Genomic DNA, 27,883 nt, shown 5'->3' on the forward strand with positions numbered 1-27,883 from the left:
CGTGTGTCACATAACATAACTCTGTGCTGACGTAGGACATACTGCTACAGACGCTTACAATGGTTTACAACAGAACACAACACACGATGGAGAGCAACAGTTCAAGGTTTTAATTATGGACACAGATTCAGACAGAACATTATGTGACTGTGATTTGTTCCTATCAGATCTTCAGGCCTTGATTTTGACCAGAAGATACAACATAGTTCAATAAAGTACAGTACAGCTTTAAGCTTTGGATTTAAGTGCTGATCCATAGGCTGTGTTGGTTAAATGATCTGTGGTCGTACAAGCAGGAACAGAAGTGCTTGGGTCCGTCGCTCAGGAAAGATTCAGCCTTTAAATCAGCAACTTAGCTCAGCACCACTGTTGATTGAGGTGAAGTTTAATGATGGACCAAGAAAAAATGAGAAGCACAAACCCTAGCAAGGTTAGGTAGAGGAAATATGCTTTATTAAAACAAACCTCCACAAATCAAAATATGCAAAATAGTCTGCGATGGCGGACCTCGCTGAGCTGTTGCACCTGATTGCTTTAAAGGAAGCATGCCCCCAACAGGAGCACAGAGTATTGCAAAATATGTTGACTACTCCCAGTCAGCCGTGTTTAACATTTGGACCAAGCAGAAACTAAATTGAAAGGCTATAAAATATATATCTGGAAATTTCACACATATAAAAGATGTAAGCGCAAACAAACAGATTCTCCTCTACTCGTTTATGCTACGGGGTCACGTTAGCTAAAGTTCCAGAGGAGATGGCAAGCTTTACCTCTACAGTAAATGCACAGATGGACAATTACATTTTAGACATTTTTCTCATTTCCCTGAGCAAAAAGCCTTAAAGCTTTTCATCAGGAAAGGCATAACGGCTCAATAACACGGCCAGCAAACAGTCCAGATCTCAACTTCAATAAAAATTCAAGGTGGAAATTGAAGAATAGTGAATTTGCCCACCCACCATAAAACCCTGAATGGCTGCAACAAAGTTCAATTTCCGGGATTCAATTTTTTTTCACCCCAACATCAAATTAATCTACTTGCTCACCATTTCTCACCATTTTAGACAAAGCTGAATGGCTAAACCAACATGCTGGATTTCCTTCTTGAAAGACTTGTATAATCATTTCCATTGTTTCAACTGACAGCTCTCTTGTTAGAGCCATGCTTCCTTTCATTACATCAAGCGCAATAACTCACTGTGGTCTGCAAACACTCTCTTTTAACTGCAGACTATTTTGCAGATTTAGATTTGTCTATATTTGTTTTAGATAAAAAAGATTAAAAGATGTTCCGACTGTTTTTCGTTTACTGGATTTGGGGAAAAATGTGTCATTAACATGCATCAAGAATGTTCAGTTATTGATCAAAAAAGGAACAGTTTTGTGATTTGTTTAGTCGTTAATAGTAAAAACAGTCAAGTGAGCATCTTCTAAGTGTGTTGATTGCATCATTTTTGCCAGGGGTTGTACAGCTCATGTGATTCCTCTCTATCAGCAACATGTATTTAGGGCTTTAAAACATAAAGCCCCTATAAACGCCTGTTAACATTCAACATGAAGGCAATTTCAAAATCACCTTCGCTGAATACACTGTTGGCATAGAAACAGTGACTTGTCAACACTGGTCCAGTGGAAAAGCTGCAAGAGTTGACCCTGCTGCTTTGTAGACTTACAGTGAATATTACTGCTGTGACTCCATTTACTGGCCTGGTTCCTTTAAAAATGGGATTTACTACTTCTAGTCCATGATGTAAAGGGGGGAAAAAATCCTGACTAAGCTAATCAGAAACAAAACTTGTATGCAAAGGCAAAAGCACTAAAAATAAACCATTTAGCAGCAAACTAAGAGGAGTTTTACAGTTTAGTAGCTGCAACTAGGGGCAATACTTCAAGAGCCAGATACAGTTGTGGTCAGAAGTTTACACAGACTCATCAGAGGGATGAATGTTATGGTAATTTTGTGCTTTAATGGTTTCCTTGAGCTGTTGTTTTTCCAGGTGGAATAACTGTACAGCATATATCTTTAGTGACTTTAAAAAACAAGAATTGGGTGTACAAGTTTGACACCAGGTGTATCTCTCTAATACACCTGCGGTCAAAATTTCACATATAGGTTCAAATATATAAGCACATTTGCAGTAATATTTGGTTAAATATTCCTTAGCAAGCTGCACCTTGATCAGATGGTTTTTGTAGCCATCAACAAGCTTCTGGCATAATCCGGGCAGGATATTTGACCACTCCTCTTGGCAGAAATAGCAGAGTTTATTTAAATTCGTTAGTTTTCGGAGACGGAGCTGGATTTAGGCATAGTACAGAAATTTTCAATTGGGTGAGCCTGGAATTTGGAAAGGCCATTCCAGAAACTAGGCTGCTAATGCTAGGCTGCTTTATCCATTACAAAACCAGTTTTGATATATTTCTGGGATCACTGACCTGTTGGAACACTACACTGTCTACCTGTTGAGTTGAAGTTGAAAAATTTGAAGGTAGTACTGCTTGCTTCATTATTCCATCAACTCTGCACAATGTTCCAGCACCACTGGCATCAAAACAGCACCAGAGCATGATGCTATCACTTATATGCTTGATAGCTGGTACAGAGTTTTTATGGTTGAAAGCCTCACCTTTACTCCTATAAACATTTACCTGGTGATTTATACAAATAGCTCAATTTTCATCTTATCTGATCACAAAAATTTCCTCCAGAAGGCGTTTGGCTTTTTCACGTGGGCAGCTACAAATTAGAGTTTAGCTTGAAGGTTTTGGAGCAGGAGCTTCTTTCTTGGTCAGCACCCTTTCAGTACAGGTGATGTAAAACGCGGTTCACTGTAGACAGTGATGCTGGTGTTTCCACATATTTCAATTCATGACAGGCTTGAGCTTTGTTGGTTCCTTCGTTGTTCCTGAAGGTCCTAACCAATTTATTCTCATCTGAGGGTGATTGATTGAATTTTCCTCCAAACCTTGGCTGGTTTGTGTCAGTGACATATGTGAATAACTTGTACTTATATAAAACTATTTAATTGATGATCCTGGAATCGCCAGTTGTTTAGAAATAGCTCCAAGAGACCTTCCCAACATATGTAAATTCTCTATTTTAGATCTTCACAGAGTTGCTTGGACGTTCTCACTGCTCTGAATTATGATCAATCCGATGAGTGCTGTCAAACAAATCATTTTATGTTGGCAAAGAGAAAGAACCAGCTCTAGTCGATTCTGAATACTAAAGAAAGGCATCACAGAATTTTCAGCACCAGTTATTAAAGATGGGTGTATGTATATATTTGAGCCTCTTTGTTTACAATTTGACTGTATGTGAATTAGAGAAAGTCCAAAATAATTTCAGACTTGTGCACGCAATCCTTATTTTGTTAAAGTCATTAAAGAAGTATGCTGTACAGTCATTTCACCCTGGAAAAAATGGTTGCAATAAATCAATCACCACCTCTGCACCTCTATAAACTGGCAGGACATATATTTATATATACCTTTATAGCCTTATTCATATTACTCAGTTTTGTCTTAAAACTTGTTATGAGATGTTTTCTAGAAAAGAAGACAAAACTAAACCACTTCAGGTGTTTCCCTTAGTCTGGCTGGCCCTGATGATGCTGTCTTTTATAATTTCATTAAAACCTGTGAACTGAATTTCACAGGTTCATACAGCTCAACTGCCTTTATCTGAGCCTTAGGCCTCTGAAGTGTCCTTGCATACCTGCAATGTCTGTTTTGTAGAAAATGTTCCTGTAGTGTGATAACAGAGAACTCAATAATAGAGTTTGAATGACAGCTTTTTTTTCATGATTTGCAGACTACAAGAGTAAAACAGTCATCACACACACCTTTAACACGTTACTAAATCGGTTTTGTGTGGATTTCTTTTCCAGCTATGTTGTTAAAATAGTTGGTCTGTAGACATATTAAGTTAAAACCCCTCCATAATAACTTATGAATTTCCATCTTTGTCTTATACTGTATTTAAAATTATACTTACATAACAGTTTGAAAAGACTGGACGCTGAACACGCCGGGAGTGAAACGATGAATGACTACTTGTGTTTTGGAGATGTAAACCACATTAAATAAATTATTTAGTGAGGGTGGATAATTACAGTGATCGACAAATGCGTGGCAACTAATGCTTGCTTGACATGTTCTGATTAGCCCTCATTTTAGCTGAAACCACGGAAGAGGAGGATGACTGGGTCCTGGGGGAGGAGAAGAGCAGGATGAAGATGAGGTGAAGTTTATAGACACGGATGAAGTGAAGTGACGACATGCAAGAGGGATGACTCAATCACCCACTGGCTGCATGCTACCAGAGGTCAGACAGCATGCAGAGGAGATGGGGAAAATGTATGAAAAAGAGACTAAATCCTTGTGACATTATCTGTTTCTTTCTTCTTCTTCTTTTAAGCAATTAATCATTGAGGACCCACTGAGACAGCATGATGACAAGAACCGCATGCTCAGATTTCTATCTTACTGCAGCTCAATGACAGATAGGAGAGCATGCTGGATATGAGAAAATCTCCAGTCAGGTACAAAAAGAACAAATGTTTGATATGAATCATGCTGACATATTTTCACAGTAAAGAGCAGTTGGGTCTTACACACATGGAGTGTGGCTGGTATGGATTGACACAAGACTGATGGAAGTTCAGGACAAGCTATTATATTTGCTCCTGTCAGGTCTATAATTTTGCTCCCCATATCTGAAAGTTTCCATTCCATGTTGGTCTATTTGAAGATGCATGGTTTGCTTCTGTGAGACAAGCCCACTACCTGATACACTCATTTTGCATAAATCATCACATCTAAAGAGGAACAGACATCAGCAAAGAAACCAGGACATCCATGGTTGCAACACCACTAAGGCGAAGATGGCTCATTAGGGCCTGTCCCAAGTCTCCACTCATTTCATTTCATTGTTCCCTCATGCTCACGGTCAAATGCCATCAATTGTTGCACTTCACTTGCCTGCCAATCAAACACATTTTTCCAAGCTGTTGGAGTCTTCCAGTCCTGCAGCCAACCAACCATGCCAAGGCAGGTGTCTATCTCATTGGACACGAGCCCATGTGGGCTCTTGAAATGCAACATTTTCCTTCTAAAATCAGAAGAGGTCCCCAAGTTTGCCGTTTTTGATCGTTGGCATTGAAAATGCTGCCTGTGGAGGACATTTTTACAAATTCCCAATTTAAAACATTAGATTAAAAAAAGTAAGTTGCATTACATCAGTGTAACTTTGATTAGATGCAGGTATGGTAATACTGTAAAGTCAGCATGGCATGTAGTCTACAAGACTGTGGAGCTCTCCTTCTGCTGCTTTTTTTAATCTAAATAAATAAAATGTGTTTTACTTACCAAAATACACTGTCTGCATCCTTCAAGTTTAACAAAATTGTTAAACACAAGCGGCCTTCCTCTTCACTGCCTTTGTTGCCGTGCGGCTGCTGCCACCTGCATGTTGGAGGCTGGGCATGTGTATCCTTATGTAAGTGCACAAACTGATACAGAGCATGACGCCAAAGAGAAGAGTCACTTTCACCTATACATAAAGCAAATACGCATCCAAGTCATGGTCATTTTTTTGCTCAAAATCAGCAAAAATGTTGACAAATCAACCAACTAGGCATCTTTTGCAAGGTTCGAGATGTCTCAGTCATTTTGCTAATCCCTTGTAGCTGTGAAACAACTAGTCAGCCACTTGCCAGACGAGTTATTCTGAGACAGGTTTTTTTTTTCCCCCTCCCCTTCCACACAATGAAATATGAATAGAAGTGGTGGGGATAGTTGGCAGCTGTCAACAAATTCCACAGCTTCCCGCCACCATCGATCAATCAGTCCCATATCTGAAGCACAACTGTGCTAACCCGTTGGCTAGAACTGACATTAATCCTAAACCTTCCAGTCAGCGCGAGGGAATAACAGGATATAAGGTGGTGGGAGCGAATGCTGATACAGGCACTAAAGAGGAAAGGTGCCAATGCTAATGAGTGTATCTGTGGCTCTTTAACGAGCCCGATTTGATGTCCTAATTTACAATGAGCTGTGTCTCAGGGGCGAAGGATAATGAGCAGGACCGGGATTCCCAAGGCAGAGGCTTGTGTAACCCATCTCATGCAGGGGACAGTCACTCCCACAGAGTGTGAGTAAGAGACAGACAGTAGCACAGAGAGCAGGAAGGACATATTCCATGTCTGTAGGAGAGAGGAGGGTGCATGTCATCCCTGCCTGATATGATTGTTTGTACACACCAATCATTGAATCGCTGCGTCCAAGTGAGAAAAGCTTGTGTTCTCCGTGACAAACTGACCTCGGGCAACAAGAGCACTCACAGAAAGAGGAAATGGAGAAGGAAAGCATGGCGGGTGGGGGAGAAGCAGCGGGTTTGGAGAACAGATACCAAATATTGTAGACTGTGATAAAACAATACTCTATTTTCTCACTTTCCTTTCTGTGCTTAAATTACACAAAATTTTGCATTGAAATTTTTATACTGAGCAGCCCTGGGAAAAAAGAAGAAAAAGTCTGATTTGAGTGCACTCTGAAGCAAATTAACAAATGTGGAGCTCAGTGACCTCAGTGCAGAGACCATGCACACACAGTATGCAGTGCGCCCTACCACCCCCACCTCTTACTGCTGCGTCTGCATGGCTGCATTAGTCAAGCTCTGATGGGTTTTTCCGCCATGAGAAGCAGAGCATGACATGCGCTCAACAATGGCAGGCAGATGACGAGCCAGCTCCATTTGATGATGGCCTCTGTCGCAGCGGCCGCTTTTTTTGATGTGGAGGAATACAAGGGCAGCGTGATTCATTATGGGTGCACAGGTGGCCCGAGATCTAATGAGTCACATTTTGTGCAGTTCAAACGGCTCTCTGAGAGGAATGCACATGCTTAAAAACAAGTGCGTATCAGAGCTCTCGTTGCCACTTTTGCTGCAGAGGTATCAGCTGCTTTTCCTCATGTCGGGAGGACAGATATCATTCTACAAATTTAAAAGGAGCACCACAATAAGCTTCTGCAACCCTACCAATAACCTGCAGTGTCTATTGCTGATATTTGGATTATACATCTGCTCCTAGTTTCTAGTTAAACCTTTAAACCTCCCAGCATTAAATTCTGCTTAAAAACATTTTAAAAATACAATCACTGAATAAACACGGTTTTTAATCAATCAGATTTCAGAGAACTGTGCATCACAGTTTTAAGTGTTTCTGCTGGCCTCTCTAATCAGTCTTGGTTATTAACACTGCCCCCCTCTGGCTAGTTGGCACTCTGATTAGGACATTGTTTTGCATTGTACTGTACTTTCTAAAGGATCTAATTTATCTATGGCACTGGAAAAGTCTAGAAATTAGAAATCATATTCTGTCTTTCTCATAACAATCATTTAGACAAAATATTAATAGTTCTTCCTTCTATGGATATTATTTGGGAAGCATGTTCTACCTTGTTTAAGCATGCTAGTCAATTCATCACAGGAGCCACAACAATCCAAATTGTGCCTGATCTATTAACTGCTTGCCACTGAGCACCATTTGAACGTTTGACCTTCTAGCACAGCTCCTGACATTATGTTGACATTTAAAGTAATCCCTCCCGCAGTTCTTAATCCCAGTTGTCGTGGACTGGCCTGGCCATTCTCTGAGATCAAGCCCCTCATAGTACATGCTGCTCTCACCACACCCCGGCAGAAAAGGCGTTGAGAAAGGAACAACTTTGACACTGCCAGTCTGCGACATCCTTGTGCTTCGGAGATCACAGCTCAAAGCATGTAGCAATACACAAACTGAGGCATTAAGTTGAATGTACACTGTCATTACACTTTGACAGAGCTAAGGATTAGATTTTCCTAAAATAAATAAATACCAGGCAATATTCAGAGAATCCAGATGAACAACACATACAGCTGTTGTGAAGGCATCTCACATCTGGATGAGGAAAACACTGGGTTTCATGGACACAGAAAAAAGAAAAAAAATGATGAACTCATCTGATTTTCTTTTATTAAGCATGTTGTTCCCGATTTTTCCTGTAACCCTTCACTTTCACAGCTGAGACAGCTTTTAATAAAATGTTTGGCGTTACATAATCTAACTGCAGAGAACGTGTCATTCGGACAACAGGCCCCGACAGATAAAAGTGATTAAATGAGAGGTACAAGATGACAACCCATTTATTTAGTAATACATTCTGCAAACTAGAAATTTTATTCAAACTTCAAAGGCTAAAAAATGAAAGAAAGGAGGGAGGGAGATAGGTGGGGGGGGGGGGGGGGGGGGGGGGGGGGGGGGGGGGATTTGAGTAGCAGGGAGAAAAATGCATCTATTCACAAGCAAGGAATGCAATTTGTTCAATCGACAACACAAATAGAACAATTTAGTTCAGGGAGCAAAGCTTTTTTTTCCTTTTCTTTTTTTTTTAAACACATTTCTTTTTTTTCCCGCCATTCCTTTGGAGCTAGAACATAATACAAAATATACAGTTATTGAACTTTGTAAAATCACTCACAGAGGCCTCTGAGAAGCATTTGAATCAACACTGACAATACTTAACTACAGCACTCTAAAGCTATTCTTGAATGTAATCATAAATAGAGCAGACATTAATGTATGTATGCACATTTTGAATGCTTACGAGGTTACCATGTTAAAACACTTGCATTTGTTGAAAGTATGACATCATCTGCAGTGGAAATTAAATAAGCTTTCATGACACAGATTTGATACAGTAACATGGAGAGAAGAAAAACCAAACAAACCCGCAAAGGTTGAAAAGTTCTAACTGGTGACAACCTGGCAAAGTCACTTTGCTGATAGCTTAAGTACCTTAAAATGGACAGATTTCATTTTCTGAGAGTGTAATGTTAGCAGCATTACTTCTCCTCGTAGTGTTTTGTTGGACAAGTACTTTAGGGGGGCAATGTGAGTTTGGGTAAGGCAAATCGGTGAGCTTATTTATGAGCTGAGAAAAAAAAAAAAAGAAAAGAGAGAGAAAAAAAAAGGTCGAAGCGAGGCTCAGCACGTCCTGTAAGGGGACGAATAAACCACCACCACTAAGGGTCACACAGTAAACGCCACAACTGAGGTACATAAATATGCACAAGAGGGCGCAAGCTTTTAAAATCTCTTCAGCTTCTGCCAGGTAATCCTCTGTACAAGAATATACAGGATGCATTCCAGGCAACGAAAGTAACTCTGTAAATAGCTCTATAATCTTTTTTTTTTTTTTAATACAATAACAATTTTCTGAAAAGAAGAAAACAAAAGCTGATTATATAGAGGATCAGTGCATATGACTCGTCATGTATAGTCACACTTATTTTCTCACACACCTCACATGTTTAAAACCCTGAACTCAATACAATTACAGATTTGAGCTAAGTGAGCATCACAGAAGTGCACGAGAAGCTGAAATTACACGGGTGAGTGTTTGAGGGCATTGGCTGGGGTTGAGGGGGAGCTTTACAGGACAAGGCCGATAGTGTTCCTACTTACTAAAACAGGTTGTCTTTTCCAGTAGTTTCTTCAATCGTTACTCTTATTTGTTAACATCAGCACAATTCAGGCAAATACTGTACATGAGTATAACCTTATACCAATCAAACAGACCAGTGTTAAAGTAATGGGCTCTAGGGGAAAAAAACCAATAAGGAAAGGCTCTAATTAAAAGTAACTGCTGAACTAAAGACAAAAACACTTACTATTGAGATCACGAGGTATTTAAGGTAATGGAAAAATAAAAAACAATATATGCTTGGAATAATTTTTGTTCAGGTTTTGGGGGAAATAACAGGGGTGCAATGGAAATTTGCAATCACTGAAAACATGCACATGAGGACAAATTATAGACGGGCCACTCTTAGTATCTCACAACATTTCAGCTACAGCTATTCTGAATATTGAAAGGTGCATTTCTACTGTAGGAAGTGGATAACAAGCAAAATTTAAGGAAGGGCCACGACATTAGCTTTAAATTATTCATGTGAAAACACAGGGGCATGAGTTTTGTCAACTGTCTCAACATACAAAGAAAAATGTTTGTTCATCGCTAGGCTTGAAGAGAAAATTACCAAAGTTAGAAATACCTACCAGGATTGCAACAAGCAGTTGGGTGCTGACAGTTGTTAGGTAAGAGACACTTAGTGCACTTAAAAAAAATACAAGCTATGCAGAGCAAAATAAATAGCTTACAGATTAAATATGAGCTGCTCCACACAAAAAAAAAAAAAAAAAAAAAAAAAATCAAATCCACTGAATAAATTGAAGTATTTTCAACTGAGTACAGCAGGTTTACAAGTATTATGGTATCATACTAGCAGAAATACAACTCTTAATTTTAAAACCAAAAAGATGGAAATGAAACATTTTTACTCTGCTGTTTGTCTTTTGTTGCAACTTGATTTTAATAAAGGGAAAGAACATTCAGTGAAACCACATCTTCATGCAAACACACAGATTTCCTACTTGAGTTAGCTGCCACTTCAGCAAATCTTTTGATGGTTGTCATACTTTTGTAGGATTACTGGTTAAAGGTACACTATGGAGTCTCTCAGTAAACGTACATTCAACACGTCTTAGCAAATTCATTTTTGCTTTAAGGCCTATCAAACTTTTTCATAAAATCATATTTTCCTAGGCTTCATTCCCTAAAATCATCATCTGGTTTTGGAGTATTTTAATGGTTCTTTGGCACTCTAAAAAGGCCCTTCACATGTGCGACAGCATCACAGCTGCACTCGGATATTGTTGTTTGCACAATTCCCTACGCGACAGGCAAAATGCAGCGAAGGAAAACTTGCCTGTTCCACACGATAAAAACAAAACACAAAAAAAAACCCTGCAGAATTACAGGGTGTGCAGCGATCAGCGAAACACAAATTTCAGGCCATTCACTTGGCCACAAGCATAAACGAATGCAAATTTCTATGTGAAAGGGCCATTATGTCACATTACTATGACACCACTTGTTGATATACAAATTACTGCCCCCTGCAGTCAGCAAAAGTGCATTTCACATCACCTCAAGGACATTTCTTGCACTTTTTTTCCCTCTAAAGTGTGCACTTGCAGTGCGAGGACCTGCTTATAGATTTCTTTTCAACCAATGATCATAAACTCCACAGAGCACCTTTAAAAAGCAACCAACCAAAACTAAGAAAAATAAACTACAGTTAGTCCAATAAGTAAATATTTATAGCTAGTTTTACTTGTGAAGCGGGCTTTGTAAAACCTCGGGGTTCTTTGGCATTATTTGCCACATTAAGCACATTAGAAAGTAGCTTAGGATTATTATCAAAGTTAGTCTTTTTCCCACTCTTAATAATTAGCCAAATCTAAATGTACTGAAATGGTTAGGATTGTCATCATGATAAATCAAGGAGTATAAATTTAGTACATAATTACTTTGTATTTCATATATTTGGAACCATTCAGTATTAATCACAGGAACACCAAATGGATTAAATGGAAAACTTGGTCAAACACAAACATTTAACCAACCACCTGAAGACAAACAAGAAGAAAAAAAAATACCTAGCTCAAGCAATGATTTATTCCTTAAAAATTTAAGCTGAAAATATATACACACATACATAGGTTTCCAACAATGCAACACACACACACAAAATGCCAGAAAATAAATTTGAAATAAAACTATTTCTCTTCGAGAAATATATCAACTGTGTGTGTTAAATACAGATTTATTCAGCGACTATCTTTACAGGGGAGTGGAGCGAGGGTGTTAACCCACAGATCTAACACAATAGCAGCAAACTGTATTGTGCTGTGCCTTGCAGTGTCGTGGTGAGAGTTTTTAACTGGAGAAGAAACTAATGGGAATAAAAAAGGTGCCGCACAACAAGAAAGCTTCGTTAGCAGATTTGTTCTTGTTCTGAATGCCCAAAAGAAAGCCTCGTAAGTTTTAGAGCCAGCAGTTTCTTCTATTTTCAAATTGCCAATGCAAAATTTTGTTCAGTGCTTAAACTGTTCACAACAAACAGATCTTAATCAGATGTAAAATGAAGAAGCTCAAACATATTTGCAACACATACAAAAACTGCATCTAATGGGGGGCTTGGCATAGGCTGACTAAAGCTGAAGGTGTAATTTAAAAAGAAAAGAAACAAATATGGCACCCACAGTGGTCACTGGTATTCATCTACATTTACAAATTGATATTTAAATATGACACGATGGGATGTGTAAACCTGAATAACCTCCAAACATTTCAACTGAATTACTAGTTTCATCTCAGGTTCTGATAGATACATTTTAAAATCAAACAGGGTAAGATGTAAACTCTGTTGTCCAATGGTGTTTGGAATTAGAAATAATGAAGCCTGTGTTGAGCTGATATGAAACACTGGCTGGGGAAAAAAGGGGGGGAGGGGGCTGAAAACAAGTAAGGGGAGAGCACTTCTTTTAAACTCCAGCCTAGTTTGACCAAAACACCATGCCAAATTGAAATCTGAGCTGCACATCCAAATCTGCATTTTACCAACACATGTGCACACAAACACCCAAGCACGCTTGCAAGTATCTACAGACAAACACGTTAACATGGGACCCATCAGATACCTCTCAAAATTGAAGAAAAATAAAATTCCACTTCATACTTGATTGAGAAACACCTTGCCATTATTATTTGAGCATGTACAGAAAACTACTTACAAAAGTAAAATATAATTAAAAAAAAAAAAAAAAAAAGCACAGGGGAAAATAATTAGGACTCAAATGGTTTGATATAGAGCTTACTGTGCTGTCAACTATACAATTTACCCGTTTCTTAAAAGGAGCATAGACTAATTGGAGGAGGAGGAAAAAAAAGAAGAAAAAAAAAGAGAGAAATAAAAGCGCAGAGACATTGTGCCTGGAGGACAAGCGATAATATTCACTGAATAGACATTTGTTAGAATTCCAGAAGAGCAGGAAAAGGCAGATAGTGCATAAAAGGTTCTCTTTTTCCATTTCTTTCATTTTTTAACTTAAAATCAAGCTGCATTAAATACAGGCTGTTTGTACAGGACAATTGCACTTCACAAAAACAGAAATATACAAATACACACAAGGAAATGTGAATCAAATTAATTACAGCAAAAAAAAAAAAAAAAAAACAGAAAGGGAAAAAAAAGGTGGGGGGAATCTTACTACTGAAGCCGATTATTTAACAAAATGGAAGAAAACTTTGTGGACTCACTTGTTATGGATTACTTTAGAGGAGAATATTTAGGTGGGTGAACATAAAGGGGAGACAAGACAGCGGGGATCCTGAACTCCAGAGTGGACCGGTGCTGCACTGTTCCAGGTTTGTGTGCATGCATCTCCTCTTCCTCCTCCGCCTCCCATGAAATTCCCTTCTTAGAAACCAAAAGCTCAGAGTGACGGAGAGTGACTGCTGAGCTGAGCTGCTGTGGGTCTTGAGAGGATGGTGGTTTGTAAACTCTATGCTGTGTTAGTGGTAGGAGGTTGTGTTACCACATGTCGTCTGTGGATGCAGAGTCCTTGATAAGAGAGGAGAGGACGGAAAAACCCTTCAGACTCTGGCTTTACATCCATCAGAACTCCATAAGACCAAGAGTGCATAGAGATATGTAAAAATTGATGCCAATATAATTACAGTGAAATAAAAGATATGTAAAAAGTAGAGATGGCACGATACCACTTTTTTATGTCCGATACCGATACCGATATCATAAATTTGGATATCTGCCGATACCGATATGAATCCGATATAGTGTTTTTTAATCAACAAAACTGTTTTTTAAATATCTTGCTGCATTTTGTATAAGTTCATACTCAAGTTTAAAACAACAACTACACTAAAGCTATTCTGTTATACCTGTATGCAAAAAAAAAGATTTCATAGTTCAGCAATACTGATCAATCTAATAAACTTAAACCTACACCATCCTCCCTATTCTGGTATTTTAAAGAGTACTTAGCATAAATATTAAGCAACCTAACTAATAGGGTTCCAACTCCCAGCAACAACAAAAATAAATAAATAAAAAATGGGGAACCACCCCTCACGCTCCACCTCATGATGCTTAATCGACGTAATCAACCTTAATTTGATGCAGTGTGAAAAAAAAATGCACAGAAATCAATTATTTTTCAAGAAATATTAAATAGATTCAACATCTTTCTTCAACAAAATTGCAGACTGCACAGATGGTACCTTCCCAAAGGAAAAAGTACTATAGCTTACTAGGGTATATATATTAGACTTAATAGTTACTATATACAGTAATTGACTTCTATTCATTTTACATCAAATTAAAACTTTGGGTGTCAGATAATTATTTATTAAAAGCTCGACATTTTAAATGAGAATAAGAAAGAAAAGTATGTCTTTGTGCCCCCTTTTCCCTGTTAATGCCCTATCGGCCCCCCTGGCTAAACTTTGCTAGATCCGCCCCTGCACAGTTACCAGCGTCAACTACGTAGAAAAAGATCCTGGAGTAGAAAGTAATATTAAATACATTCTAACAATAGCTGATCAAGCTTAAACGTGCTGCTGTTGTTCAGCCGCTGGTTTACTCTTTCTGGTGCAAAGTGGGCCAAAAACAAACTAGAGAGACGGACTCGCAACAGAAAAGCCGATCAGCTGATCGTTAAGCAGTTTCATGATTGAAGTAGCAGCAGGAGAGGCAGTCGCTCCATATATCGCTTGTTAAGCTTAACGCAGGAATGCTTTACATTCAGAGATGGACTTACACACTTGCTTTACTTCTCTCGGGATAACTTTGTCGGAGATGAAATGCTGGGTTGCTAGCGAAGCTCCAAATGCTATCCAGACCACCGATAGGTCCCGCATGCCACAGCCGCTCTATCACGTGATGCATACTGCTCTGACGTGCTAACGTTCTGAGGTGAGTTACGGCGTGTTGCAAGTTTTGTGAGGTGCTTTCGTGATATTTAATGGATCGGATTACATTTTTTATTTTTCTCTGATATCCGATCCAGTAATTTAGGTCAGTATCGGACCGATACCGATACGTAATATCGGATCGGTCCATCTCTAGTAAAAAGTATCAAGTACATAAAATAACAATATAAAATCTTCACAGAAAATTCATTACTGATATGGCTGACAAGTGTCATATGTGATTTTGGTTTATAAGGCCAGCTTGTTGTCCTGTTGTTGCTATGGGTCAAGTTAAACTTCAACTGAGGAAGATTCACTTTACAACATCACAATACTGATGCAAATTATGGAACTTCTAAGAATCCTAATCAAAGTTTAAAACTAATCTAAAATCAAAGCTAGGACTTCATTTATGAATGTCTTCTTCGCTAATGGAAGTAACATCTGCCAAATTTAGTGAGCAACACTGCCATTAAACGAATCTCAATCATGAAAGATGATAAGCTCTAATGTTAGTTTCTACTCTGCTGGTTTTCCCATTTATCACAGGTGATGGCTATAGTGTAGCCTTCCACATTTTATACCACTAGCTCCATTTCTTATTTGCGATACGATTAAAACATTCTTCCACTATGCATTCATACAATATACTTTTGTCCCCCTTGCAGTATGTATGTGAGTGGCGTGGGCTGCAGCATTGCGCAATACACACAAGCCGCTGCGCTGCACCACATAATGAGTGCAACAAGTGTGGAAAGCTCTATGCATCTAAGATAAGAAACAAGGGCAGTCTGCTAAAACATCTACTGAAAGTACATAAGATACGAACGAAACACAGCACACTGACTGTGAGGATCAAAGTGTTTTGTAATGTAAAATGGGTTCGACATCCCTTAACTAAAGTGGGCCAGACCAGTGAAACTCCTCTTTCTATCAGTATAACAACATGTAACGCATTTAATCCCTGAGAAGTCTTAATATGAGGAAAAGAAGCGCACCTTCAACAGTAAGCTTCAGTTTTGCTACATAACAAATGTGTAAAATTACAGAAAAATGTATGCTAGCTCAGTGCCTAGACAGGAGATATTTCTACAGTAGGTAGTGAAAAGCAAATACTTTTCTGTCATTTAATTGTTTATCTATTACTTTGACAGAAAAGGCTTTAAAACTTATGAAAATACACTTGAGTTTAAAATCGATGCACTCCTTCACACTTTTCAAAAAAATCTCATTCAGTGGGTCAGATTAGAGACCATCTGGGCCCTATGTTTTGACACCCCTACTCTAGTGCCTAGTGTACTCTAGTGTGCCTGTGTTTTGATTGCCCAATTGTATGGTTCAAATGTTTTCACTAAAATTAGTTAGAGCAACGGTCCCCAACCTTTTTTGCGCCACGGACCGGTTTATGTCCGACAATATTTTCACGGACCGGCCTTTAAGGTGTCGCGGAAAAATATAACAAAATAAAACTGGTACCGGTACCGAAAAAAAAGATTTATTCATAACACACGTGAAAAGACCCAGGAAAACTTAGTTAAAAGATAAAAACGATAACAAAGTAACGCTGAAAACCGATAAAAACCCTGAAAACCATACATTTCACACCTGAGCCTCAACTCTCGCAGCCCGGAACCAAACGACTCACGGACCGGTACCGGTCCGAGGCCCGGGGGTTGGGGACCGCCGAGTTAGAGTACAGGTAAAGTACTTGGTCACAATACCGATAAGAGTACCATTAAAATATTTATCCATTCACATTTCTGATATTGCAATATTTTAAGTAATCTACTACGAAAAACTAGAGTACTGCATTGCAGTTATGAAGCAGTCTGCCACTTCATAGATGAGTTTTTGTTGTTCCTAAACGCTCTCACTTTTTAATAATACGACTAATAGTTGATCATGAATTATATAAGTAGGAAGAAGTTTCACAAACTGACTTGTTGTAACGATGTCATCCTATTACAGTACTACATTTGAATATAATGACCTCTTCAGAACGATCCATTAGGTTTTGCAAGGTCAAAGGGACCTTGAACTTTGAAAAAATCTAAATGTTTTTCTTTCACTTCAAGAGAAATCTGACCAAGTTCCTACAGGGGGGAAAAATATGTACAATACACACACTTTTGTTTATAACATGTAGAGATTTGATTTTTCTTTAAACTTTTATTTTTAAATGTTTAAACTTAAGGGTTAATTATTAGATTTTACACATTTCTTTATTGATATGATGCACTAAGAATATATTGTGACTACTGTATTAAATAAGTCTGTTATGCCATTATATTTTTGTCAATATTACTAATGGCGGCTTTCTGATATGGTTTTATCTTAGCAAAACCACACAAAATTGGGTAATTATGTGAGCCATACAGAAATTTTTCTGAAAATGAGAAAAATGCCTCGAGGATGCCAAAAGCAGTACAAGATGTCTCAAATTAGATTTCCCCTGCTATTTAAAATGCCATTATTATTATTATTACAGTTAGTGTTTACAAAAATTACCCACATGATCTAGCTCTGACATATAGCTCGTCTGCCATCATCCTCCCTGCTGTGCACCACAATATAGTAATAATAAAAAATAAATGAATAAATAAAACAAGTGCAGATTTGGATTCAAAGAAACTAACAGCAGTAGTTAAATGCGATAATTTCGTATCCGGATACAGTCATTAGCATTACAATAGAACATAGCTACCAGCTGACAGCTAAAAGTCCACATCAGCCTCCGATGACAATTTTGTAAAAAATAAAAAAAATAATAAAAAAAAAAAGAACATACTTCATCCACCTCCTTTGTGCCTTCCATGTTTTGCAAAGTACACTGCAAAACATACAAGAAAAAAGTTTCCACTAAAAGTTGGAAACACCAAACTTGTTTCATAACTTGAAGCACTGTTGAATACAACCAGGCTATGAAGGTACTTGAGGAAGAGATGCTAACAGCTCATAATTTGTGACCGAAAAGTAAACAAATGACTCAACCGTGCATCACTGGAGCACCCTCTAATTTGCACTCTATATGACGGGAAGAGCAAAATGATGGATGGAATTCACTGATTAGGGTTTCTCAATGGAAAAGCAGGGCTTTAAGAAGCTGACTAAAAAGCTCAACCAATTCAACTCAAGTCAATTATATGGCAATATTATTCAGCCTCCTAAAGGGTTTCAAGGTTAAGTTACTTTAGTTATTGTGCAAGTGTTAAGCAGTTTTGTTATTGCTTTTACTAACGATATCCATGGCAACTCATCTGCTAGTCATTTAAAACAAGAGAAAAATATTTGACTCATCAACTAGTCCACTTTAAATGGACAAAGGTAAACATTGCCCAAACAATTATTTCTCATGTATGTTAGGAACTACATGAAACTTTAATTCATAGTCCTATAAAACCACATTTCAAATGTGTCTTACATGTGTTGCACTTTGGAAACATCGACAGATAACATTTTTGAACTCGCAATTTCCAGTGTACACTAATAAAATAATAAAAATACACTATCTGAATTTGATGTGTATTTATGTAGTCATGCAAATCCTTGATGTTGCATAAAATTTTCATAAAAACCACCACATAGGGTGCGTCCTATGAGATATTTTTTATATATCTCCATTGTTGCACCATGATCCTGGATCCTGCTGCAACAATAAAAACACTCTTCTGTATTTTTTTTTTCCTATATTGTCAAGGATATTATTACAAACTTCCTTACCATCCTTACTCTCTAACATGACTACTAGCAGGTTCAATTAAAAGGCCCTAATGGAACACTCAACTCCTCAAACTTTGTTATATTTTATTTTGCTATAGTTTATAATATTAGAATGTTCAATTGCAGATCTTAGTCTTCATAAAGGTTGACATCAAACAGTGAAAATTTTCAGTCAAATCATAGTTAGCCTGTATATGAAAAATTAAGAGACGGGATTTTTTTTTTTTGAGAGCTTCAAACTGATGGCTGTTGAACAAAAAAATAAATGTTTTAAAAAAAACACTGAATATTAGCAGTTTGGATCACGACCACAAGGATGACTTAAACAAAGAACATAAGCTACATGAGCTATAATAAAAAAATCTCTCTAGATAAGAAATTTATCTTTAAAAAAAAAAAAAAAAAAAAAAGTCAGTGTGAATATCAGAAACAAATTCAATACATGAAAGCATAAAAAGAAAAAAATAAATCAGGAGGCTGTTTGCATGCAGTTAACTGATTGTCATCTTCAAGAAACTAGTTTGAGATTATTTGAGCTTTTTCACATGATACGTTATCTTGCTGGCTACACTACCGTCATTAAAGCGGTGGACATCAGTAAAAATGCTAAACTGGCTGTGGTGTTTAAACAATGCTCGGGTTCATCTTAAGGCACCCAAAAGGTGCCAAATAAATATCCCCAAACCATTATGTCAACAGCAGCAGCCTGAATCGTTGATACAAAGCAGGAGAGATCCCTGCTTTCGTGTTTTTTTAAAATTGCTGAATTCTCACCTACCATCTGATTATTGCAACATTGTTGCAGGAGAATCATCAGACCAGACAACGTTTTTGTCCAGTTTTGGTGAGCCTGTGTGAGTTAAAGCTTCAGTTACCCATTCTTAGCTGACTTGAGTGGCACATGGTGTGGTCTTTAGGTCTTCAACAGCAGTATGCGGTCATACTGCTGTTGAAAACCTGCGCCATGGTTTGAGGTGCCACCTTTGTCCTAAGTGGGGGTTTTTTTTGAGTTGCTGTTACCTTCTTATCAGTTCATTCTCCTCTGATTTCTGGCATCGACAATGCATTTTCACTGAGAGAAACTGGTGCGCATATTTTCTCTCTGACCATTCTCTGTAAACTTTGAAGATGATTGTGTGGGAAGATGACAGTAGATCTGCAATTTCATAAATGCTCAGTTGCAGCCATGCGACTGATTAGACATTTACATTAACAGGTGTACCTAATAAAGTGGCTGACAGTGCATATTTTCCTTTAAGACATAATAAATTACCTTCCACGTAAGCCTATATGACTTTATTATATTTAGAAGTGTGAAATAATGTGTTATAGTTACTGCTGAAGTTTAGTATCACTGTATTTTTTCCCATCAGATTTGGCAGTGTCACAGTATGAACCTGGCACAGGTTTCCAAAGAGTCACTTAGTCCATAGGTTCATCATGTCTCTATTTTCTCACTGTTCTGTAGTGACAGAGGTTTATTCAGGTGCTAGCAGACCATTTTGCTACCAGCCAGCTAACCCTACCCAGCATGCCATTTGGCAGTGTAATTATGTAAATGTATAATCATTGTGTTATAAAATGATGGGGCAGTTAACCTGGTCCACTCTCAATCCATTCTATGCAGCACTCTTTATGACCAATCATATTAAATTTTGCAGTGCTACAGTAGTTTAGCTGCATCTCAACAATTGATCAGTATAGGCATACATGAAAAAAGACAAGATATTAAAATGGGTATAATTACAATTTTACAATCTATCAAACAAATCTAACAACACACAGCAACATTAGAGTTGCTTAACACAAGGAGTGACGGTCTTTGGAAGGCCAGGACAGACCTCAGATTTTATCTTCATCAACTTTGTCCCCCTTGGAACATTACTGGCGGTATCCCTTGTTTCTCTTCTCTGAAATGACTGGTTTCTGTCATATTTCAGGCCTATTTCTAAAATGACGTGGAACCTGTTCTAATGATTGTTAAACCACATCTTTATCGATAAATATTGAGGTGCGAAAACTCGTAATTGAGGGTACCCGGGGGGTGGGGGGTAATTTTGTAAATAATCTAAGTTAACTTCACATCTTCCTCCCTGAGTTTTGAATACATCTGTATACAACTGCAATGATAACAAGTTGTGAAGATCTTAAAGTGCAAATAGCACCAAAGGTGATCTATTCCCTTAAAAAAAAAGCTTGAACGAACAAAGTGTAGAATGTCACTTTAAGTTGACTGTAACAGTTTCTAAGAAGCCTAGTGCCCTCTGAACACAGAAATCTTTGTGTAAACTGGTTGGAAAAACAAATCTCAATTTAATCAATTAGCAAAAGTGAGTCAAAAGGTTTGAGGGTTGTTTTTTTTTTGAAGAAATTACCAGTGAAAGTAAATTAAGTAATTAAAAAACCTTCCTTACACAAACATGAAATACAGGAACCAGAGGACAAGTTTTACTGTCAAGGACAAGATGATGTGCACTAATACGTGTAGCTGACTCAATGAGCCTATTTGATAAAAGGCACAATATCTGAGTGGACAGGGGCAAAAGCTCTGAGTCCTGTTTGTATGAAAAGGACTTATGAGAAATGTTCATTTTGAATCAGTTTGAAGAGGACCATTTTTATGCCACACTTATTAGTGACTTCTTTTTTAGTTCAGTTGCATTAATTGGTGAAATTAGCTCATGGTTTTAGTTAAGATAAACATTGATGACAATTGTCTGAACTGCTTGAGTCAATCCATATTTTTTTCTCCCCTGACTGCATTTTGAAAAAGATCTCTTGGCAATATCATTGTTTTACCTTTCTGAATATTTATAGCATGCATGGGATTAGTACAAGTGTGCTTAAAGAAAACAAAAGCATGCATACTTCAAAGAAAGCACATCTGCAGGAAGTTAAAGCAAAATACTTACTGTGTCATCACTTCGATACGGGATAAGTTTGTTGTACACTGCTTCAATAACACTTCGTCTGAGGGGGAAGGCAAAAAAAAATCAATGCTAGTTTTCATTCAAAATGAAAAAATATATACATATGACACCCAGTGTCACAATAGCATAGTTTCCATTCTAACCACAAATATCACTTACTTGCTCGCCAGCTCCCCACCAGGAGGAAGGTTAGGGATGCTCTCAGATGCTAACGTCCGCATCACATGGACCAAATCCGGGACACCTTCATCCCCATGCTTTTTGATTATCTCTGTTGGAAAACACAATTTGATTCGATTACAGCTCTGTTTAAACAACACCAGAATACTTCTAAAAATACACAATTGATATGAGCAATTAAAATATTATATATCCATGTGTACAAGGAGGATAACAAACTAACAAGATTAATATTGTCCAATTTAGACCAAATCACAGCTGTTTAAGTGTGAATATATGTAAAATAAAAGCTTTGTCATAGTAATACTTCTTCCCTGATGTAACACAGAGGCCACAAAACGGTCATCCCAACTAAATAAAATATTGCTAACTTTGATGCTTATTTTTAATAGTAAGCGTAGAAAAAAATTTAATAAGCCTACTTTCATCTATTACATTCAGCCTAAGCTTTGCACAAAATATAAATATAATATAATATAAATTATGTTTGTCTCTGCCTTCTGCTGTTAATGACATTACTAGGGTATCAACCACAAAAGACAATCATCTTTTATTATTACTGGCCCTGGACTTTATGAGCATCTTATAGGAATTCACAGTCAATTTTGTTTAAGGAGCAAATGTAACAGCTATGTAAGTAACTCTTCAGAAATACAAAGTTACGTCATGTTAAGATATACAGTGGGGCAAAAAAGTATTTAGTCAGCCACAGATTGTGCAAGTTCCCCCACCTAAAATGATGACAGAGGTCAGTAATTTGCACCAGAGGTACACTTCAACTGTGAGAGACAGAATGTGAAAAAAAAAAAAATCCATGAATCCACATGGTAGGATTTGTAAAGAATTTATTCGTAAATCAGGGTGGAAAATAAGTATTTGGTCAATAACAAAAATACAACTCAATACTTTGTAACATAACCTTTGTTGGCAATAACAGAGGTCAAATGTTTACTATAGGTCTTTACCAGGTTTGCACACACAGTAGCTGGTATTTTGGCCCATTCCTCCATGCAGATCTTCTCGAGAGCAGTGGTGTTTTGGGGCTGTCGCCGAGCAACACGGACTTTCAACTCCCGCCACAGATTTTCTATGGGGTTGAGGTCTGGAGACTGGCTAGGCCACTCCAGGACTTTCAAATGCTTCTTACAGAGCCACTCCTTTGTTGCCCGGGCGGTGTGTTTTGGATCATTGTCATGTTGGAAGACCCAGCCTCGTTTCAGCTTCAAAGTTCTCACTGATGGAAGGAGGTTTTGGCTCAAAATCTCACGATACATGGCCCCATTCATTCTGTCCTTAACACGGATCAGTTGTCCTGTCCCTTGGCAGAAAAACAGCCCCATAGCATGATGTTTCCACCCCCATGCTTCACAGTAGGTATGGTGTTCTTGGGATGCAACTCAGTATTCTTCTTCCTCCACCTTCAAACAGGTGCCATTCATACAGGTAACGAGTGGGGGACAGAAAAGCTTCTTACAGAAGACGTTACAGGTCTGTGAGAGCCAGAGATTTTCCTTGTTTGAGGTGACCAAATACTTATTTTCCACCCTAATTTACGAATAAATTCTTTACAAATCCTACCATGTGAATTCATGGATTTTTTTTTCACATTCTTTTTTGCCCCACTGTATTAATTAGAGATATAACAACTGGCAACCAGACAAGTTCATTCTACCATCTAAAACTGAAAGGCTATCATTAAAATTTGGTAACATGGGCAGTAACGATATTTACTTTGGAGTTTGTTTTGCTTTAAGCGCATCTAAAATTTCTCTACATGCAGCTGCTAAGCCACAAGACAACACAGAAAAGCAGGGGAGGCAACAAAGACAGATAAAACAGGAGGTGAAACAAAAAAGATAAAGACATCTATCCTTTTTTGTTCCTTTTTAGCTGAGTGGTTAGTCAGGTTGAGAAGAACTAAGCCCTGTGTAAATAATGTATAAAGCTGTTGTAACTATGCTAGCGAGTACAAAACTTTACCGGGATTTCTTATATGACCCAAAGCAGCTTCTTTTCACAGAACCTTTAGGCAGTAGCCCGGAAAGTGAAGAAGAAATAAGTACAAGGCATTTTCCTAAAATCCAGGTTTTATTATTATTATTATTATTATTATTATTATTATTATTATAATACCCGTTCCTGCACGATGAATGGGACGCAACAACAGGTATAACCTCAACCAGCAATTGCTACTTTTCTTTTTTTTTTTAATTCTACAAAATAGTAATGAAGCATTAACTGATGCTCAAACAGAACAACATAAGCCCAGGCAGGAATCATGCCAACAGGTGCTACACCAATGGTGATGGTGTAGCTGGCAGCACTTGCCTGTTTTTTTACCTTTACTTGCCACTGGGATACTACATTGGTGGACTGGGACCAAATTTGAATCTCGACTGCAATTTCACCGACAGTGACAACAAAATAACTGGATAAACTGACTATTCTTTTGCATTTGTTTTCACTGCAAAACTCATCTTTTTTTATTGTCTTTGTTATAAATCAGACGCTCCTATTTAATTTGTGGCTGTGCATTTTTAACCCCTGTCTAAAAGCTCAAGGTTATTACTGAGTTTATAGTCAAGGCAACACAATGAGAGCCCTCAGTCAACAATCTATTTCAAAGTTAGTAAAAGTCCCAAGGTTTCCATAGTTGATCCTATGGCTGGATTACCGTTTCCTGCAGGTGCTTTGCACTACAGGTATTTTAGAATTCCTCCCCTGGTATGTTTTAAGTATCAGGCAACAGTCTCCCTGTTGCCAACCAAGGCCACTGCCACCTTTGACTCTGTTCGACCCCATCTGCACACACAAACACCCCGTAGTGGATGCAAAAAGACAGGGACTGATAGTTGCCCTTTTGATATCATCTTTATGGACACCATAAATCACTTACTAAACTATTATCAGATGAACCTCCACCACTTCCAACTTTTCAAAAATGCATTTGTTTCTCCATAGTGTAGTGGTTAAAGCATCTGCTTAACATGCAAAATATCTTCAGTTGAAAACCAGGCTGTTAATTTAAATCTTGCCTGGGAAAAACTTACTTTACCTGTCAGCAACACCCTTCATGAAGTTTCACACCCTGTTTTACACTTAAAAGTTTTTTGGGGGGTTTTTGGTTTTGTTTTTTTAATCTAAAGGTTGAATACTTCCAGAACATTAGGGGGTAAAAAGGAAATGATGATCACTGGCACCATTTGAGAGACTTGACATCACTAGTAAGATATTGTTTTATTGATACATGTGCAAGATGCGCAAATAAACTTAAGATGTCAATGGCAGTCTCACTGTAATCAATGAATTTGAAGTCCTTCATTTGGTGTTTCAATGCTTCATTATACAGTATGATTCAAATATCTACCTTAAATATATCAGATATTTAAGACCCAATCTACAGACATTACAAACAAAACACTTCCCGTTTTTGCTCTTTGATTTTGCATTTTTCATTGCCTCTAAATATAAGTAAGATATATGAGCATTTGTAAACTTGATGTTTTACTCTATAATAATGTCAACCAAAAGTGCTTTTACTACCTTCTACTCTGGCCTCCAGATATTTGTCCAGCTCAGCTTCTCGTTTCACTGCTTCTGAAGATACCTTTGGGGCCCCAGGAAAGCAGACTAGCACAACACTCATATTGTCCCGGCTTCCCTGCAAAGAAATCAAAGATAACAAACAAGAATTTATGTAAATCAACCATTGTACCAAACAGTTCAACAAAGTGTCAGAAGAGGGTTTGTTGATGGTATACCTTGTACAAGCAGGTGTCAACAATTTCATTGCTGACTTTTTCAAGATCATCCGTAACCTCTAGCCTTGACCTCACAAAGTCACACAGTTCTTCATTGGCCATGACATCCCAGATGCCATCACAAGCTAATATAATGAATTCATCTTCCCCCTCGCTTCTCTCTATTGCATAAACTTCAGGCTCCGGAGAAACAAGCTGCTCTGTCGGGCCTTTTCCATGCACGCATTTGTAGTCGAAGTCTCCCAGAGCACGGGACACTGCTAGGGACCCATTAACTCGCTGGATCATGACTGAGCCACCGGCGTTCTGGATCCTTTCCTTTTCCAGTGGGTTGCTAGGTTTGTGATCCTGTGTGAAGAAGTGCACAGTGCCACCCCGGCTGAGGAGCCCACGCGAGTCGCCGCAGTTGATGAAGTAGATATGGCTTGGAGAAATCATTACCCCCACTGCAGTGGAGCCACTTCTGTCCACACCGTGCTTCTTCTCGGAGATGGTTCGCATGTGTTCGTCAATCTGCAAGAACCCAGTGCGGATACCATTCTTCACGCTGTCCACACAGGGGTCATCCTGAAGAGCACTCTGGAAGTCTGAGTTGCTGGTGATGTGCTCCAGCAGGTGCTCACAGCAGTACTTGGCCACCTGAGAGCCAGCATGCCCATCATAAACAGCGAAGAATGACCACAGGTCGAGACCATGAGACAGACCAATTACCGCTGTGTGTGCATCCTCCATCTCAACCCTCCAACCCTGCATGCTGCTCAGCCCATACCTCAGGTTGTTACCTTCACCATGGGAATTATACTTTTCCATCTTTGGTTTGTCCAGAAATGCACCCATTGTGTCCCTTTAAAAGCCTGTAACACAAAAGAAATGACAAATTCGTTGATTAAGAAAGTGCAGTCCAATCAAAGCCCCAATTTGGAAACTAAAACAATACATGTTGTCTAATTATGACAATGTGAAAACATAAAACGAGTACAAATCTGACAAATTTTCTGAAAAATAGTTTTCTAAGAAATAACCAGAAAGAGGCACCAATTCTATCAATAAACTAACAGCACGTCTTAGATCCATTTGTGGCAAAAGATTAACATCTTGGAGTTGAGTTCAGCCCCTACTAGTCTAAAAATAGTAGACTTGTGTGCACATTTTGGCCACACATTAGGAACACTGCTGGTGTGGATCAGACTGAAACGCCCTCAGGCCAGTGGCTGTCTAGAGTTTACCAATAAATGTAACGAAACGTTTTAAGTTATTTACTTTCATTTTGATAGTCCACTAAACCACTGTGACCTCCGCAATGCAGACCACTTCACCATACTAGCTACCTGGGGTAGTAAAGAGTTGCAGCTACACGCCTGTAGCGCTAGCCCCAGCTAGCAGACTCGATAACCATCACAAGACATAAAATCGGTCAAAACCAACTCTAACGCTGTAATGAACTACTTTACACCATAGTCACGTTTATTAAGGCTCAATAATGCTGCTGGGTTTAGTGAGAAACTTTGCTCTGCAGCCAGTACCGACTACAACTGAAATAAACAAACAGCCTAGCCTACTTACGGGCCTTGACCCTTGTCCCTCACAGCTAACTGACAGGCCTCCCTCCCTGCCGTGGTGCGCTAATATAATATTGAGCCAGGCAAAGCCCTTGGCCTTGCTAATTGCTACATGCTAACACAGCTAAGAACTACGGCTGCCCAATGTTCCTCAACAGCTGCTGGCTACAAAGTAAACATTTAATGACTTACCAAATACCAAAATACTAGTCGACACCAGCGGAAGATACAACAGGGACGATGACCGACTGGCCGCAGTTCGCACCAGAGAGGGTACACCGACGAAACTAGGGGGTATACGGCGGTTTAGCTAAGGTAGCTAGCCAGTTAGCAGCGAGCAATCGTCACTCAAGATTCGGTGCATATAAATTGTGTAGGTGCGGAGATCCCTCTTTGCGTACGTCCGTGATGCATTACATTATCTCAGCTGGCGAGAATATTCAAACGGATTTTCTCGTGGCTTTTTGGGGGGTGGCCGGTGGTTTATGCGGCCAAGCCAGGGGAAGGGAAGCTGAAACGTCTGCCCCAGCCTCTCCACTTGACAGCCTGACAACTTGCTAGCTAACGTTAGCCTGAGCGGCACGGAGCGACGGAGACAGGACCCGGATGTTGCAGGTTGCGCATTCGAAAACATGACATCATTCCTAAAGATCTGTGGCTGGCTGCTCCAGCTGCTACATAGAAACATGCTCGCAAAGCATGTATACCACAACACGGGCTTCCAAATCTGATATAAACAAGCCCGTACAAAATGACAATTAATTCAGTGCAATCCTGCAAACGTGCTGCATAAGTGCTTCTGTCAAAATATGTCGTTATTGCACAAATTCCTGCTTCTTGTGCAATTTCAGTC

General features: G+C 38.6%; 1 protein-coding gene across 3 annotated transcripts; it reads right to left on the reverse strand.

Annotated features, from left to right (window-relative positions):
* Positions 1 to 67: 67 nt before the first annotated feature.
* Positions 68 to 27,613, reverse strand: ppm1aa (protein phosphatase, Mg2+/Mn2+ dependent, 1Aa). Of its 3 annotated transcripts, none has more exons than XM_080870594.1 (6): positions 27,223 to 27,613; positions 25,472 to 26,325; positions 25,254 to 25,371; positions 21,690 to 21,801; positions 21,513 to 21,570; positions 68 to 4,211 (listed from the first exon to the last, which is right to left on the reverse strand). In XM_080870594.1, exons 2-6 carry the CDS (start codon positions 26,306 to 26,308, stop codon positions 4,176 to 4,178), a joined length of 1,161 nt encoding a protein of 386 aa, XP_080726720.1. In that variant the 5' UTR covers positions 26,309 to 26,325; positions 27,223 to 27,613; the 3' UTR covers positions 68 to 4,175. The 3 variants fall into 3 exon arrangements, with proteins under 3 accessions (XP_080726720.1, XP_080726722.1, XP_080726721.1); XM_080870596.1 differs by having other exon boundaries at positions 73 to 366; XM_080870595.1 differs by lacking the exon at positions 68 to 4,211 and adding an exon at positions 8,375 to 13,513 and having other exon boundaries at positions 27,223 to 27,611.
* Positions 27,614 to 27,883: the final 270 nt, after the last annotated feature.

This window comes from Rhamphochromis sp. 'chilingali' (genome assembly GCF_963969265.1).
Source record: "Rhamphochromis sp. 'chilingali' genome assembly, chromosome: 21".
Lineage (NCBI taxonomy): Eukaryota > Metazoa > Chordata > Actinopteri > Cichliformes > Cichlidae > Rhamphochromis > Rhamphochromis sp. 'chilingali'.